This window comes from Neolamprologus multifasciatus, chromosome 9 (assembly GCF_963576455.1).
Source record: "Neolamprologus multifasciatus chromosome 9, fNeoMul1.2, whole genome shotgun sequence".
Lineage (NCBI taxonomy): Eukaryota > Metazoa > Chordata > Actinopteri > Cichliformes > Cichlidae > Neolamprologus > Neolamprologus multifasciatus.
The window spans coordinates 29,929,104-29,947,437 of NC_140447.1; the positions used below are offsets into that span (position 1 = coordinate 29,929,104).

The window sequence follows — 18,334 nt, forward strand, 5'->3', positions numbered from 1 at the left end:
GGGGACATAATCCCCAAATGGTTGAAAATCTTCCCCCACCTACACGCCTCTGCAGCAGGCGAGAGGCGTGTCCCTGCAGTAGATAATTTACGTCGCATTTCATCTCTTTGTTGACATTTCAAAAGCTCGAGTCAGCAGATTTAGGACATTTTTGCTGCAGAGGTTAATGTTTTTGTTTTTTTAAATCAGCTAAACGTTGCAGCCATATCTCTGTACCAACAAGTCATTTAACAACTGATTTGGACACTTTAACCCAATCAAACTCCGTTAAAAATTGAAGTTGAAGACCAAACAATAACACAAAATAAACTTGTTTTGCTTTTAAGTTCTGTAAACAGTTCAGTGCTTCAGATGTTTTAAAACTCTTGTGCTCTTTACTTTAGCTCAGCGCTTCTCAAACTGTGGGGCAGGCCCCACTGATGGGCCACAGAGACACCGCATGAAGGGCAAGGATGATGAGAAGCAAAATAGGAAGCGATTCTAAGCTGAATAAAATATTTTTTGTAAGCAAATAAAACGGCGTAGATCGATTGAATTTCAAATTGGGTCCCTTTCTACTGTTAGTGATTTTAAGGACCTCCTAAATTTAAGTGCATGGTTCTGCTGTCTTAACTGAGGCAGGAAAATGAATCTTTTCATTAACTGCTCCTCCCTTCACATCTCCTCCGTGTCCCTATACTCTGCAGCTGATACCTTAAACGTCATGTGCCACTGCAGTCTGCTCGCTGCTCTTCCTCTTCTTCCTCCTTCTCTCATGTCGCCATTTGAAGAAGAAACTTGTAACCAATAAAGTACTACTGTCCCAATTCGAGGCACATCCAGTCATAGCGCAGCATCCTTTAGTCCACCAGTCTGTCAGTAGGAAAACAGAGTAGAGGATTAAAAAAAGGCATACCTTGCTACAACGACTGTATCTGAAAAAGAAAGTAAAATCAGATTAACATATCTTATAATCTGAGTAGAAACTCTTTGGAAATGATTTGTAACTTCTTTCCAGAAATAAATGTTCATATTGGTCAACTTTCACCTGCATTTGTGCTTTTCTGACTCTGTTTACTTTGTCTACATGACATTTCCTCCATTACAGATTAATGAAGCCAGTTGAAGAATGAAAATGAATTAAAACCTGCATGCAGGTTTATTATAATTATTATAAAAAAAAATCCATGCAATATGCAAATATCAGCTGATATTTGTATGTACACAATTATGACTGAAGTTGTTTATTTACTTTACAATATTACAGCTGAGACTGACAGAAAAAAATGGATGTAAATAAATGTGATTATTAAAATATATCAGTCACAACATAAAATTAGGAACTAACTGGAGAAGTGGGCGTCCCAGAAGCTCAACCTGTATCAGTCCTTGAGATAAGTTTAGTATTTTACCCCCACTTGTTATTTATCTTGAAGTCGTTCTATATTTTTAGTTCAACACATAAGGACAGAAAGTAAGAGACTTGGGTGGAGTGAGCTTATCGAGTGCTGGCACCTGCTGAGACGCGTGTTTCCCTGATTCCCCCACCCATTAGTATTTTATTTTGTTTCGTTTTTTTACATTATTACTTTTAAATGTTGTTATTTTTGTTTTACTTGGGTTTATTTTATTCGATTTTATTGTACCTAAATTAATTCAAATATTTTTAATATGTTTATGTCGATCGTAGGCTCCTGGAGCATTACGCATGCGCCTCTTTCCTCTGGCTTGCCGTAGAAAAGCGAAAGTCATCCAATAAGGAGCATGTCATATGCTAGATTGGTGAGTTTTATTCATCGTGTTCATCGTTTGTCACACGTAAAGTCATCCCGTTTTAAGTACTGTCTCTATGTTGTCGAAACTTGAGGTTTTAAAAACAAAACGACAATGAAAAGTCAGTTAAACGATGCTAGGCTAATTGAAAGCTAACCTTAGCATTGTGTTAGCTCCTCCGTATAACAAACAGCCATTAATCATGAGGAGACACCGAAACTCCTTTTTGTGTTCCTGTTTTGTTGTATTATATCTGAATTCGTGTTAAATACGTGTAACTGACACCCCAGAGTCATCCATCGTATCACTGCGTGTCTAACCGGTGTGTTTACTATGCTTGTTTGCCGCCAGGTGTCGCTATGTGCCGCGGCTCCGGGGCTGGCGGCCCTGCTGAGCGGCTCGGTGCTGGCTGCAGGTGAGGGGAAGAAGAAGAGCAGCCAGCCGCCTCTGAGCATCGAGGAGGTGGGTTCAGACAGAGCCTTTCTAAAGACTTTGTCTTACTTTGTCTGTGACTTTGTTTACATCATGTTTATGACGTAGTGCACACAGCCACAGAGGTCTGGATCAGAGTCAGAGCTGACCCTGGAGGGACAGCTTCTACATCGCAGAGCTTCAGAAGGTCACACTCTGTATTTGTTTCAGCTGCCGTCGCTGTACACCAGCCCTGAAGCAGCGGTGGCCCAGTACGTAGAGCCAGAGGCCGGGCCGGTGGAGCAGAGGGTGGCCTCACTGAGGAAATGGGCAGAACCATACACGAGCCAGTGTCAGGTTTGTTTACCTAACCTCAGGTGGAAAACTCAAGAGAAACAGAAAATTAGTCAACCTTATGATGAACATGGACATCTGTCCAAAGCAAGCAGCACTTTATATATTAAATTATATTTGACCTATAAGTACAGATTTTATATACTTTCAGACTGTGGCAGATCAGTTCTTATAGATTTTTGTGCTGATGATGTGTTTCTGGAAGAGAAGCTGTCACGCGGCCTAAGCTGTTGTGCTCCTGTTGTTCTTCACAGTCTCCACGAGCCTGTGGCTTTCTTTCTAATAAAGGACATTGTGGGATCCTTTTTTCTTCCTCTCTGCCACCGTTGCAGAAACGTTCCCACTGAATCCAAACAGCTCGTGTTGCCTCAGAGGAGGCGGCATTTCTGTTTCTGTGAGGTTTGTGGCCTTGAGGTGAAGACGTGCAACAAGGACATGACGACCAGTAACTGGTTGCTTCCAGAGAGACGCCTGGGAACTTGTCTTTGAAATTTCTTTGCTTTCTGTTCTCCTTTCGTTGATCTTTTTCTTGGTTTTCTTTCTGTTTTTCTCTCCCTTCCTCTTGTTGTTCTTTTTTCTTTCTACTGCCGTGCTTCCTCACCTTTAAGCCTTCCAACCATCCTCCTTTCTTTCTGTCCTGCTGTTCTTCCTTTCTTACTGACATCCATCCTTCCTTCCAGTCATCATTCCTTCCTTCCTCCTTTCTTACCAGCTGTGCTTCCTTACTTCTGTCCTTCCATTCGTTACATCCATGATCCTGCTATCTTTCACCCATCATTCCTTCCATCGGTCCTTATATCCATCCTTTCTTCTATCCTTCCATCCATCCTTCATTAACCTCGTCTCTCCTTCCATTATTCTTCATGTGACACAGGAAATAATCAAACCATCAGACAGAAGCAGTTTGTCTCTGTTCTGTAGTTGTTGGTAAATAGTAAAACGCTCCATTAACAAGTGAAATTCAGCATCTTTATGCGCGTCTCTTGTTTTTTGCAGGAAACTGGCCGAGCAGCTTTGGAGAAAGTGGAGGTGAGTAAATGCTGGAACTTGAGCTGAAATATTCACAGCATGCACAGTAAGTATAATATCACATTTGGCCCTTATGAGCAGTGTTGGTCAAGTTACTTGAAAAAAGTAATCAGTTACTAATTACTGATTACTTCCCCAAAAAAGTAATCCCGTTACTTTACTGATTACTTATTTTCAAAAGTAATTAATTACTTAGTTACTTTTTAAAAACATGATTTACAATCTGAATAGGTGATAAAGTGATAGATCTTTCAGCCCAATTCTACTTTTTCTACATAATCATCATACAAAATGTAATCAAATGGAAAAGTCTCTTTTTAAAACTTGTTTTATTCGTTTTAATCTTTTAACTTTATGCATCAAGCAAAAATTTAATTATCTGCAACATTCTCTGACTGGAAGAAATTAGTTTAACATTTAAACCTATTTTCTGCACATTCCAGCACATAAAATAAAATATTTTTTGTGTTTACACTCAGTCTTTCAAATAGATGCAAGTAAAACACAGCAGAAAATAAATAAAGTCAAAGACTAGCGCTCCTGTTGCTCTATTTTCACCTGTAAAGCAGGAGTGGAGTAGGCGGAGGTTTACCCTGGTGCAGGTGTGCAGCGGTCAGTGGAAGAATCCGCGAGTTTCTCTGTGAGTTTCCCATTACGTCGTAGCTACTCGGTGCTTGCTCGGAAGTTTAGGGGTTTTTTCCGCTGTAAAAAGAAGTTTTCTTCCCACGCACAACGGACACTAATGTTTTTGTCACTTTTTATGGAATCAAACTCAAAGTAAGGTCAGTACTTCCACACTTTAAACGCTGCACGCTCATACTCTCTCTGCACTCGATATATGATCCATTGTTGATCTGCACACAGCTGTTGTCACGAACGTCGCACTCGCTTACGTCACTGTCATGAGACATTCTCGCAAAAAAATCACGGTTTTAGTAACGCAGTAACGCAGCGTTCCTACGGGAAAGTAACAGTAATCTAATTACCGTTACTTTACAAGTAACGCGTTACTGCCCATCTCTGCTTATGAGAGATAAAAATATACCCAAAACCAGCCTGAGGAGGCTTTGGGCTTCGTGTTTAGGATTGTATCTTTTTCTTGGATCCTTGTAACTTCTTACAATCTGACAAATACCAGACATTATGACACAAATGTCTGAAAACAACGAGACAAACATGATAAAAGAATCAAATTTTAAAAGGAAACATGGATATAAAGGTCAGAACAGCATGTCGTGGAGAACGTCGGCTCTGTAGGTGAACGTGTGTAAGTGAGGAAAAAACTGTGAATAATCCAAAAACACCTGACAGAAATATTGATACTGAAAGTGAATTGAATTAAAGAGTTAAATAGCTGTTAAAACAAAACTATCAAACTCTTGTGTGTCTTTTTTCTTTGGTCCTCCTGATGATCTTTGGACCTCAGCAGGTGTACCAGAGGGTGGAGCCCGTCATCGGCACATCAGTAACGACAGTCACAGGTGAGGAAACGCTCGTCACTGTCATCAGCTGTTTAACGAAGGCGTGCGTGGCAGCCTGTTTGTGTTTGAACATTACATTTAAAGCTCCGTCACTCTGTCCTTCAGACGTGTACCAGTTCCTCAGTGACCCTCCTCCTGACCTCTACCCCAGTGTGGCGGTGGTGGGTTTCTCCGGCTTCCTGGGACTTTATTTGGCCAAAGGTAACGTGGGAACATCGGCTCTTTCTCACTGATGAATCGCGTCAGAGGGACCGATAACGAGTGTTACAGTTTAGGTTTTTACAAATGTGTCTAAAGCGACCTTGACAAAGCGCCGTCTCTTCACATTTTCCTCCGTGTTTTGCTGCTGATACATTTGGAGCCCTGCAGCTCCCGGCAGGCTTGGAAACGTGTTAATCTAAAGCTGTTAGATCGTGTCTCATGTGGCTGCTCACAAACTTATGAATGTTATTAAAGTGGATCTCCTCTGCTCGTGTCCAGCTCCATATTTTTATCCGTGGACTCTGCTGGAGAACAAAATAACCCTCGTTCATGTAGGCGTGCTTTTCCACACTTAAATGTTTCGTTCGTTTAAATCAAACTCCGTTTTCCCCTTGGTGTTGTTCATTTGTGTAGATGTAAGCACGGTGGTCTCACTCAGGTGAGGACCAAACAGACCCTCTGCAGGAGGATGTGGTCTCGGTCCAGACAAACGACAGTGCGTTTGATTTATGTTTGATTTAAACAGCTTCCTGTAGGCAGACTGCAGGGCGTCCTGCACACCAGCAAAAGTCCTGCACACTGCAAACCCGAAATCAATGTCATGTTGTTCAATATATGTTTAATGTTGTACACAAGTAATACAGCTCATTCATAAAGTCCCAGACACAAAGCATCGTTTTGTGTCTCTTTGATCTTATTTTTAATTAAAAAAAAAGGTTTTGGGTCTCGGTTAGTTAATGTTTACCTCCTGCAGCTGTGATCTCATAGTTACATAAAGAAGATCAACATTATAAAGAACATCTATACTGTATTTTTATGTGTTTGCACACACACACACACACACACACACACACACACACACACACACACACACACACACACACACACATACATTTACTCTGTAAACGCTGGATTAGTAGCTGCTCTGTCTTTGAAGATATTCAGTGACCCAGTAAAAAGTTTGTACAGGTAACGAGGAACAGAACAAAAGGTGACTGACTCTCTCTCTCTCCCCCCCCCCCCTCCCCCCCTCCCTCCCAGGCTCCAGGCTGAAGCGGCTGGTGTTCCCAGTTGGCCTCATGGCCCTGAGCGCCTCCATGTTTTACCCTCAGCAGGCTGCGACCGTGTTGAAGGTGTGTGTTTATGTGCTAACACACAGCAGAACAGTATCTGAGTGTGACTGTTTGTGACCAAAACATAGACTGTATCTAAAAGATGGTCACAAACACCCTGATTGGCTTCTTGTAGCCTTAACTCGGACGTCTTAGCCTCGTCCATGATGCTTTTTCGGAGCCGGAAGTGTCGGCACTGCAGATGGATCACACAGATGCTAATTAGAGCTGATAGGGGAGGATTGTAGCTCCTGGATCACTCAGAGTCTCTCGCCTGGTCTTTTCTGGTTGATTTAAGTCTCTGACTGTCCTCGTATCCAGAGGCGAACATCTGCCCACGCCACGTACTGTTAAAACATGATAAATATGATGAAATTAGTTTGTCTGCTAGCTTACGGAGCTGCTTGGTGAATATAAACTGTTTCACACTGAGGAACAACTGTTGCTGCGTTTACTTTGTTTGAATCAGTGTGAACGCTTCACCTGATGCAGATAAAAACATTCAAACTCAGGTTTAGTTTTCTGTAATATTCCCCACAGCGCTGACAGTCAGGAAACAGCTGCCAGCACCTCTGCTTGTTTCAGTTATTTTAATTTTTAGCCACAAATAAATTTGTTCCACCGAGGAAATTAACCTCCTGACTTTCTAAACGTTATCAGCCCAGCTCTGACGGACGAATCCCAGATGAAATCTTTCCAGGGATCATTCGTAAACACGTCGTGCGTTTGATCTGTGACGCGTTTCCCGTTCGGAAAGGGTTGTGTTTCCGTGCAGGAAGCCCGGGCTGTGAATTGTGTTTCTAATTTCCACTTGGGTGGTTTTAATCACTTTGTTTCCTTCACACGAGCGAGACAGAGGCACGCCCGGGCAGATGCACACAGCTGTAACACGGTGAGGATGTGAAAACATCTGATCTCACGACGTAAAAGAAGTGTGTCAGAGTCCACTCAGGAGATGTCTGTAGTGTTTCCAGTGACGTTCACATTCATGAAAACCTGATGCTGAGCTTTAAATGAAATGAAAACAGGAAACCAGGACTGTGATGTCACCGTTGACACTACAGCCATGTCACTTTTTACTAGGGATGGGTATCGTTTAGGTTTTATCTGATACCGGTGCCAAACCGGTACTTTTGAAACGGTGCCGGTGCTTAAATGGTGCTCAAACCGGTGCTTAAAGAATGGAGAACACAAAATTGGTCCAAAAACCTCTCATGTTCAGCTGTTTTTTTGTAAAAAGATAACAATGTTAGCCTTTTCTGCAGCTATGGGGCATATATGGTATCACTCTTGGCTGGAAGCAGCTTAAACAATGGAAAAAACACAAACTTTGTCCAAAAACCTCTCATGTTTAGCTGTTTTCCACTTTTTCTTTGGTCATTTTAGCCTTTTTGGCCAGGGTGAAGGGAGTATCTGCCATCAAACAAGAAGACAGCCGCATGTAACTATGATGGTGTTTGCTAGTTCACCTTACATGCATTAATGTAATAACGTGGTTAGCCTACTCAACGTAAATTATACACGAACAACATTAAGCTACTCACGCAGAGAAGAACGGCTGCTGCTGCATCATCATCCTCATCATTTCTGCTACACTGGCAGGGCTAGGGGCCAGGACTCTCCTCTTCGGGTTTTTGGGGGATGTTGCTAACTCCGGGTCGATAACAGGCACCACACCTGCAGTAGATGCGCTCGGTGTGAGGTCTCGCAGCAAGCTATCAAATACGGCGCATTTTTCGGCTTTTAAAAAAAAACGCTATGCGTCGCCAGGTGTTTCATCAGATTTCAGGTGTTACCTCCTTTCCACAGTATCACCTTAAAGCACTTGTTGCAGGCTGCTGAGTTTGCATATTTTGCTGTGAAGTACAGCAAGACTTTTGACCGCTTCGCCTTGGGCATTTTTAATCTGTAGCTCTGCTCTAAAAGAACGTACGTACCTGGACCCGCCTACTATCCCCGGAAACGTAAAATGATTGGCTAGAATTCAAAGTGTATCACATCTCAGGAAAAAAAAGCACCGAAATAAAGCACCGAAATGTGCGCTGCTTTTCGGTCTGGTTACTACCGTTTATGTCAGAACCGGTGCCATCATGGCACCGGATACCGGTACCCATCCCTACTTTTTACACTGGCCGGTCTGCTGCTTCCTCCTCGGTGATGCAGGTCGTGTCGCCAGGCAGAAAAAGTCTCCGTGTCAGCGCTCGTACCAGATCAGAAGAAGTTTAAACAGAAAGCAAAGCAACCGCAAAGTTGTCTCCAGAAAGTCACGTCGTTATTTCAAGCTGCTGCAGCGTCTCGCTGATTAAAATACAAACAAGAGGAGCGCGACCAATCAAAACCACCGACCCGGATGTTTTTATTTTGCTTCCACAGTGGTTTATACGTCACACAGCAAGTGAACCATCCCTGGTTCGATCCTGGAAGGAGACGCAGATCCCTTTGGGGCTGCGTTAGGAAGTAAAAACTCTTTTTGTCGCACGTACATGCTTCAGATCAACAAACAAAAGGCAGTTTTTAAATGATGGTTTAATTTATTAAGGAAAAAACATCCTAAAGATCTCAAAAAGCAACTCATCATGTCACCATCTAAAGAAACGACAAAGTCACTGACAGCCATCAGTCCAGTTACAAAGACATTTCTTAGGCTTTGAGATTCCAGTAAACCACTGGGAGAGCTATCATACCTTCCCAGTAGTGGCCAGTCTGCCTGACTCCATGAGGTCACAATAGAACCCAGAACAACATCCAAAGAACTGCAGGCCTCACTTAAGGTCAGAGTTCATCATTCAACAATAAGAAAGACACTGGGGGGGGCATCTATGGGAGAGATCCAAGACAAGAAGCACTGCTGACCAAACAGAACGGCTCACAAATGTCTAAAATATAGTTTTAAAAAAGAAGAAGAAACGTCTGAATGACCCCCAACAAAAATATTCTGTGGACTGACAAAGTTGAACTTTGTGTCCTGTAGCGTTGGGTGAAGAGAACATCACCATAACAGTCAAACACAGTGGTAGTGTGATGGGTCGGGCCTGCTTTGCTGCTTCAGGTCCTGGACGACTTGCTGTAATTGATGAAACCGTGAATTCTCATCTGTACCAGAAAGTCCTGAAGGAGAATGTCCGACCAGCAGTTCCAACCCTGAAGCTCAGGAGCTCTTTGGTTCTGCAGCAGGACGGTGAGCAAGTCAAATTTATATAGTATATTTAAAACAACACATGTTGTACAATTAAGATAACCAAAGAAATAAAAACATAAGGAGACATGATAAAAGTTAAAAAGAATCATAAAATTAGAAGATTTGAGTAAGAAGTAAGATAAATAAAAGTAGTACAAACTCCTTCTGATTTAAAAGCCATGGAGTAAAAGTGGGCTTTCAGACGGGTTTTGAAAGTGTCCAATGATGTGAACGGACAGTCACAGCAAAGGCCCGGTGTCCTCTGTGTTTAATCTGGACCTTGGACAGCTAAGAGCATCTGATCCACAGACCTCAGTGATCTTGCAAAACATCAGAAAGGTACGAGTGTGCAAACCCACGCAACGCCTTAAAAACACATAATAAAATCTTAAAATGAATTTTAAAGCTAACTGGCAGCCAGTGTAAGGATGCCAGTACGGGAGATATGTGGTCTCGGCTGCGTGTGCCAGTTAGTAACCGCGCTGCAGCGTTTTGGACCAGCTGCAGTCGACTGACTGATGACACCGGAGTAAAAACGATTACAAAAGATGGCATGGACAGCTCTCTCAAAGTCTCTCAAACAGAGAACGGCTTCACTTCAGTAAGTAGTCAAAGGTGAAAGAAACTGGACTTGACGACATCATTAATCTGTTCATCAAATGTTAGAGTCAGAAATCAAATGAAAGTTTTGGACTGAAATCCAACTGAGATCAAACAGGCTGTTTCTGCTCAAACATCCTCCAGTGTGGTTGAATTTACACAATTCTGCAGAGAAGAGTGGACCAAGTTTGTCCACGTCACTGTGGTCGTCCACAGTGACGTGGACAAACTCACTGTCAGTTATCACAGAGGCTGACTGCAGCTGAAGGTGGGACAGCCGGTTATTATCTAAGCAGCTTGGAAAGAAAAGCGTCTGGACTTGTTTAAGTTGCTTGAAGACGTTTCACCTCTGATCCAAGAAGCTTCAGACGCTTTTCTTTCCAAGCTGCTTAGACTACGATGACCTGGATGACTGAGAAGCTTCACAGACATACGACCGGTTGTTAGGGCCGCGTAGGATTGGTTGACTTTTTTCCCTTAATAAATAAAATTATCATTTAAAAACTGCCTTTTGTATTAACTCAGCTTTTCTTATCTGACTAATATTAAAATTCATTTGCTGATCTGAATGTGCACGTGTGACAAATATATATTTTTTAAATCAGGAAGTGGGCAAATACTTTGTGTCGTCATGGTTCTTTCTGTGCACGAAGTCTTTTATTGCTTTTTAAAAAGTCTGGTTTTATTTTGATTTCAGTTAAAAGTAATGTTTCCCTCTAGCTTTGGTTTAAGTTCACTGTAACCTCGGTGTAGCCTCTGAATCAGATGTGAAGTCTTCTCTCCTTCCTGGGTTGCAGTGCCTGTAACAATTGTTAAATATTAACCAAAGGACGACATGATGAGCTCAGTTTCGCTGCTAATGTCAGAGAGTTCAGTCGCCCTCAGCTCGACACCAGAAGCTTAAATTGAAATCCCCACTTTTGGAATTTACTTATAATTCAAGGAAATGCTCTTTTTCTGAGTTCAGTGATAATGATGGGGGCGCCATCATGGCTGAGCAGGTGACGCTTACACCAGAGGCTCGAGTCCCGGACCATTTCCTGTGTGGGCCTGCCCACTCTGCTGTCCGGTAAAGGCTGAAGCCTGGAAATAAATCATTAATAAATTAATGAATCATTCGTATTTCATATTCTTGTTATCGATCGTGGCTCAAGAGTTGGCAGTTTGTCTTGTAATCGGAAGGCTGCCGGTTCGAGCCCCGGCTCAGACAGTCTCGGTCGTTGTGTCCTTGGGCAAGACACTTCACCTGTTGCCTGCTGGTGGTGGTTAGAGGGCCTGGTGGCGCCAGTGTCCTCGCCTCGCCTCTGTCAGTGCGCCCCAGGGCGGCTGTGGCTACAATGTAGCTGCCATCACCAGTGTGTGAATGACTGAATGTTGTGTAAAGCGCTGTACAAAAACAGGCCGTTTATAATTCTAACAAAATTCAGCAGCGACCAAACGTCAGCTTCAGAGATCCTTTTCTGTCTGTGCGTCTGCGTTTAGCTGATGTGTTTCCTGCAGGCGAGTCGAGACTCGGCGTACACCTGGACTCAGCAGGGCCGCGCTGCTCTGGAGACTCTGTGGAAAAATCCACCGTTTGGCAAGAAGGAGGTGAGTCTGCGGCGGATGCTTTTCATGTGTTCGCTTTGCTGTTTTGATCACCTGATGAGTTTTTTTTTTGTGTGTGTTTGTGAAGCCTGAGAAGAAAGAGCAAACGAAGGGCAGCGACACGAGCAGCTGAAGACGGCGAGCCGCTAACACCTGTGGACCTCCCCGAGCTGACGGTCGTTACATGTGAGCTTCACTTTGAATCTTTCCAAAACACCTCCGCCTCTTCCCAGAAGCGGTTCGGCTCATTGCACTGGACGCCTCCTCCTCTTCCTCCTCTGTAAACATTCCTTCTTTCTCCTTCGATGACTTCAGCTCCTCCGGTTTAACAGAACAGGTCACAGTGTCACCTTTCAAAACACTTCCTCGTACTTTAACGTCCCATTCTGCTACACAGACCCACTAAACTCAGCCCGATCAGTCGTTAAGACCCATTTTTATTCACATCTGTCAGGATTTTCTTCTTCTTTTCTCCTATTTTGAAGCAAACTGAATATTTTGACTGTTTGAAGAGCTGGGATTGACTTCTTTCTTTAGTTTTTACTATTTATGTCAGTGAACTTAGACGGCATATATCCCAGAGCTTTGCCTCTGTCCTCTGGAGGAGGATGTAAATGAATGAAGTCGCCCCCGATGTAGTATTCAGGTCACACTGTGATTCTTATAATCCTGATTTAATGCAGTGTTAATGTGTGCACCCATCTTCAGGTATTAATGAACTGCATAATATCCATGTCTAACATTGTACTGTATATATTATGTGTAATTAAATCCAGCATTTAACACTAAAACTGCATTTATTTTTCTCTTTTGATAGTTAACCATAAAAATACATATTTAAATTATTATTATTATGTGATTACATCCTTAAATCTCACCTGTATGTTGTAGTAAAGAAAAATAGATCTCACTGTTTTCACAAAGACGACGCTGAACGGTGCAGTTCCTCTAACGTCCACTAGAGGCTGGGCCTAAAGGTTAGTCACCTCTCACGGATTCCCATGCACATCTGTACCACATCTGTACATTTAATTGCTTTATAGAAACTGTCCAGAGGGGATTTTATTTTAATAAGTTATCCGTTTGTGAGCCTTAAAGTGAACAGCTGTCACTTACAGCTCCACGTACGTTAGCGGCTTCGCCTCCACCGACCTGAGCGACAGAAGCACAACAGAAAAACCAAGAGGACGACTTGGACGTTGTCCAGCGTTGTTCTTTCTCACACCGTTGGTGCTGGGAGGTTAAAGACCAGCGAATGCCCACAGTGGCCGTATGGGATGTTTGAGTTCTCACTCTAAAATTAAACTCCGGAGGAAACTATTACTGGACGAGTTTCCTGTTTCCCGGCCGTCTGTTTCTGATCCTTTGATGTTTGAGAGTTCAGGCTGCAGACTCTGGACTCGTCAGCATGTTTAGCAGGGATGCTGAACAATCAAAGGCCTCGGATCAAAGTTTACATTTCTGTCTAAAATCAGCTCTGTGCTTCCTGCTGCTCGGGGCGGGTCCATAAAATGTGACGAATATAAAACTGAAGCAGTTCCATATTTATTCATACAGAAATAATCATTTTGGGCCTGATGGTGGGGCTTTAGTTGCTTTCAATTGCAGTTCTTTTTATGCAAAAGCTTTAAACAAATTAATATTTCCCTCAAAATCTGACTTGAAATACATCAAATCGACCCTGAATTTTTGAGTGGATTCTAGTTATTGCAGTTACGTAAAACCAGCAACACAAACCCTCAAAAACAAACATGTCGGGTTGATTTCAAAACGATCACTGACCACAGTGATGCGCGAGTTCTTGAGAAATATGTTTTTCTGTTTTACGAGAAACGCAAACATGAGCTTCGACTTTCTGTGAAGTCGAAGCTCATGTTAAGCATCGATTCAAAGTGAGCAGGTCAGATATGAAGCTGTAAACTCACAGAGCCAATAAAAGCTGGTTTTATTGCTACGCTAACTTTGGTATTTATAACTAAGGCGTGCAAAATTTAACCTCAGTGCTTTTTATATTTTCGAAATTACAGGTCATGAAAATACACGATGCTTTTAGCATTTTTAAGTCCCGTAACTACAGGCGATATCTACATGAAATTTCAGGGCTAAAAATTTGCAGCCAAATTTGCAGCTTCAGGTCACAGGTGTGGAACTCCAGGCCTCGAGGGCCTGGAGGGTTTAGATGTGTCCTTGATCCAACACAGCTCATTTAAATGGCTAAATGAGCTCTTCGACATGTCTTGAAGTTCTCCAGAGGCCTGATAATGAACTGATCATGTGATTCAGGTGTGTTGATCTAAAGCCTGCAGGACACCGGCCCTCGAGGCCTGGACTTCGACACCCCTGGGTTAAAGCATAGGAAAGATCCCAGCCCTGATTCCTTCTGTGTCTCGTTACTTTTCTATCACTGTTGTATTTTAACACTCATGATTGCAGCTCACGGCTCAGATTCACAGTTTAGATACTTTAAATCGATCAAAGCTCCTTTTTCCAGATTTAGTTGCTTTTTTCACCCAATTTCTCCTTGAAAACGAAGCGTTTGGACATTGATGCCTGAAAAGAAACTGAAACTGACAGACTGTAAAACATTCGTGTGTCATGCAGAGGCTCACACCCTGCAAGAAAACAGGGAAACCTCAAGTAGAAGCACCTCAGTGTGGAAACAGTACTGCAACTGATAAGAGGCTTTGTTACTGATGAGATTAAAGGACACTGAGCTGTGCAGCCAGTAATGACAGTGAGAAACACCGTGAACCAGTACAGCAGGAGTCCCCAATCCCAGTCCACAGCTGTGTCCCAATTCAGGGTCTGCACGCTTGAAGTACGCGTACTACGTACGGTGCGTACTATAAGTACGAGAAGTGCGGAAGTGAGAGGCTTGTGAAATGGGACGGTATATGCTTCGTCGCGCTGTTCAGGTTGCCTAGCAACCATGATACTAACCGCGAGACACGTTACATACAGCTTTGTGTGACAGAAATGAAGGAGAAAATTGTTTTGTTGGTCAATCATTTTTGTCATGACATCACTTTGATTAGTTGAGTATCTGAGGCTGAGACCACAGGACTGTAAAACATGATTCAAGGGCTTCATTTCTGTACTGAACAGTCATTTAAGATTAGCTAGTAAATAATAATTAGCTAATGTTGTTCATGAGACTAAAGTCATCTCACTATGGTAATGTAAATATAATATGGCCAATATTATTGTCAGATTATTATGAGATATATATATATATATATATATATATATATATATATATCTCACTGACTTTCAGCTTGTTTTGTTTGTGGATCTATGACTGACTTTAATTATCCATAAAATCATCAGATTCTCTGTAAGATTAAGGTCGACTACATGTATATTTAGAAGTAGAGGCTTTAAAACCAAGTTAACACTGAAAGTACAAACATCACTAGTGTCACATAACTTTGCCGACATGTGGCCAACAGCAATGTTTTAATGTTCTTCATTATTAAACATTCGCACATGAATAAGTGACGTCATATTCAGTACTTACTTTTGACAGTTCACTCTTCGGCCGCTCCCTTCTTGCAGCAAAATTATTCACCGCCGCGCTATGAATTGTGGGATATATGGGACCACGAAGCGTGCACCGGACCACGCTTGATATTTGGGGAAATCGACGGCGCATTTGGAGTATGCATTTGAAGTACACTTCGAATTGGGACAGCCGTCGTCGCGTGGCGGTGACGTAACCACACTTAAAATGCGTACTTCAAGCGTGCAGACCCTGAAATGGGACACAGCGCACGAGGGCAGGTCCCTGCAGGTTTTAGATGCGTCATTGATCCATCACAGCTGATTCAAATGGATAAATGACCTCCTCAACATGTCCTGAAGTTCTCCAGAGGCCCGCTAATGAACTGATCATGTGATTCAGGTGTGTTGACCCAGGGTGAGACCCTGCAGTACAGCTTACATGTTGCATGATGTGTTAAGTTGTTTACGCACATCTGAATAAGAATTAAGGAACTCAAAGCTGAGGAAGAAGAGAAAAAGCACAAACAGCAGCACATCGGCTTCCTGTTTGTCTGACGCATGCTGGGTTTTTATTTCAGCTCATGCTTGTTAGAAATCAGATGATTTGGCTTCTTGAAAGTGCCGCGTTGTTTGTTCTGACCCAGAGCTGCGTCACGTGTTCAGACGGATTAAAGAAAGCAGATGTCAGTCAAAGTGCAAAGACTCTGAAAACGTGTTTTAGTCTCATTAGCTTCGAGTGAGGCCCTCTCCACCTGTAACCCTCGTGTTTAGTATACGTGTGTTTTTAAATGCTGAATTAGCTTTTTCATATTGTTTCAGGGTAGAGAGCACAAACTTGTGTGTCAGTGTGTTAGTTTAGCGTCAGGGTTTGTGGTTCATTCACTTCAGCAGCTGTTTAGATGAGACAAAAGCAGACGAGGACAAAGAGACGACCTGTCGGCTCGGGTCACAACGATCCCTCGTCCTCACGCATCCTGTTTTATTTTGTTTTCCTCGTTCTGCCCTTATTAGTTTCAATTAGCCCCGTGTTTACACTGATCTGTTTTACCTCAGCGCTCACTTCCTCGCGCTTCACCGTCTGTGATATTTATACAACTTCTTTGTGTTTCATTTCAGGACTTCTGAAACCCTTCAGAGGATCTATTTTCCCGGTGGAATCGTAGCCACAGACCATAAATCCACAGTTTCCAGCTGATAGTCACAGACCTGTTCTGGTTCCCTTACTTCCTGTACAGTTATGCACAGTTCAAGTGTGTAACTGTTCACATAATGAAGTCAGTGTTTGTACTGCGGTGAGCTGAAAGGTTCATGCTGCTCTGAAGGCTACATTTCAGACATGTGAGCTGCTTTTTATCATTTTATCTGATGTAACGAGTTCTTGTTGCTTAAACTTAAATTCGTTTTTATGACGAGTAGTTCACAGCATCACTGCTATGATAACTAATTATATTTATTATGAGACACTGGAGGGCAAACGTTGGTCTGTGGTGGAGCTGTGTGCAGGAGGAGGTCAGTAGAGTAGCGGTGCAACAGACGCTGCTCTGTTGGATGGAGTCAGCGCTCATGTGCAGGGTGTAATCGAATGATTTGGGCTTTAAATCCCACACAGCAGCACATAAAGTGTAATTACACACAGCTGCGTGGTTTCAATCCGCCCGGTGATGAGGGCGCACCTTTCTCTCCTCAAACCAGGCGGCTGGAAGAGAAGCTGGAAAAATCAAGAGACTCTGAGATGGAAAAAGAAGTCAAAACTATTCAGGGGGACGTTTTCTCCTCTCCTTTTATGCTCCTTACACTCTGCTTCCCAAACAAACCTCCCTTTAAAGGCCCAGAGTCTGAGACTTTGAGGAAACCGGCCCGTGGAGTTAAATGACCTCACCGCACAGACATTCTGTGGAAAACTGCGTGCTGCTGTGTCAGCGGGTTTTAAATGATGTCAGAGGGTTTTCCAGACTTCTCATGATATCAGCACAAGTCTGAATCCAGCCAGCTAAGAGATCTCGTGGGGTTATATTCAGTAACATAAACAAAACAAACCACAAAGAGGAGCCCTGAAGCACAGCGCCTGTGCAGCTAAGCTTTAAAAACAGTGGATTTATCCACGTAAGGATCCTTATGTTGATGCATATGAAAAGCAAAGGTGGGAAGTTTCTCAGATTCACTTGATTTTAGATGGACTTGATCATAAATGCAGCCCTGGAGGCCTGACGGGCGTCACGGATAAATTCACTGACCTGCAGAAGAATTTCCTCCACCTGATGAAAGCTTAACCAGAAATATCGTTTAATAAATCAACGTAAACGAGGCTGATGAGCTCAGTTGTTAAAACAGCACAGAGGAAGCTCTGAAGCAGGACCTGCAGCCATAATCAGAGGAGACGCTGAACTCGTGCTGACAGGCGAACAGTAACTCTGCAGACAGATAACCGTCTGTTTCCGTCCACGAGGTTAAACTTTACGACATGACTGTTTTTCATCATTCGCTGTTTCGTTATCAGGTCCCTACATCTTTATGGCAACGAGATTCCTTCTGGAACAATCTCCAGTTATGATAAGAGCTGTAGAAAACTATTAAAACATACGTAAAGCCACAGGAGTTCACAGTCCAGCCTTTGACTGCTTTATGAGTCAAACGAGGCTCCACAAAAACATCTGATAAACTGAAACCGGAGGATGTGTGGACACACTGGGCTTCAGTAACAGTGTGTACTGTTTGTGTTTGCAGGGGCTCCATTTCCATTAAAACACTATTTTTTGAGCTGCAGGTTTTATCTTGCACAAAGAAGAACAAAAAGCCTGAATTCATTTTATAATCTCAGAGTTTTGCTTGCAAACGTTTCCCAGAACCGCAGCAGCATCAACAAAGCTGCAGAGCTGCAAACCTGTATGTAAAAGCTTTAAGTGCAAACAGGTGAAATACAGTAAACAAGGCAAGAACAGACGGTTTCATTCTAACGAGCTTTAAAGTCAATGTTTGGTGTGACTGCTGTCATCCAGCACAGCTGAACTCTCCTTAAGAGCTCTAAAGAAGAAGGCAGCTGGACTTTGTTAGGTTTGTGAAGACGATCGCCGCTAATCCAGGAGGCTTCTTCAGTTCTGATCGTGTGTGTCATCACCACGGCGTGGAAA

The 18,334-nt window shown here is 42.8% G+C and overlaps 1 protein-coding gene across 3 annotated transcripts; it reads left to right on the forward strand.

The window, feature by feature from the left end:
* The first annotated feature begins 1,649 nt into the window (after positions 1 to 1,649).
* apoob (apolipoprotein O, b) lies at positions 1,650 to 17,755 on the forward strand. 3 transcript variants are annotated; one of them, XR_014875971.1, is made up of 10 exons: positions 1,650 to 1,761; positions 2,104 to 2,214; positions 2,395 to 2,520; positions 3,514 to 3,546; positions 4,973 to 5,027; positions 5,133 to 5,228; positions 6,270 to 6,361; positions 11,619 to 11,708; positions 11,794 to 12,682; positions 16,323 to 17,755. XR_014875971.1 is itself a non-coding variant. In XM_085171988.1 (9 exons), the coding sequence occupies exons 1-9, from the start codon at positions 1,744 to 1,746 to the stop codon at positions 11,836 to 11,838; spliced, it is 663 nt and encodes a 220-aa protein (XP_085028114.1). In that variant the 5' UTR covers positions 1,650 to 1,743; the 3' UTR covers positions 11,839 to 12,496. The 3 variants fall into 3 exon arrangements, 1 of the variants encoding a protein (XP_085028114.1); XR_014875972.1 differs by having other exon boundaries at positions 11,794 to 11,891; XM_085171988.1 differs by lacking the exon at positions 16,323 to 17,755 and having other exon boundaries at positions 4,976 to 5,027; positions 11,794 to 12,496.
* Positions 17,756 to 18,334: the final 579 nt, after the last annotated feature.

What these genes read in the sequence shown, in the direction of transcription:
- apoob (XM_085171988.1), top strand. An exon ending in CGCCTCTGAGCATCGAGGAG is followed by an intron (nt 2,215 to 2,394) that starts GTGGGTTCAGAC and finishes TATTTGTTTCAG; the next exon opens with CTGCCGTCGCTGTACACCAG. An exon ending in CACCGTTTGGCAAGAAGGAG is followed by an intron (nt 11,709 to 11,793) that starts GTGAGTCTGCGG and finishes GTGTTTGTGAAG; the next exon opens with CCTGAGAAGAAAGAGCAAAC.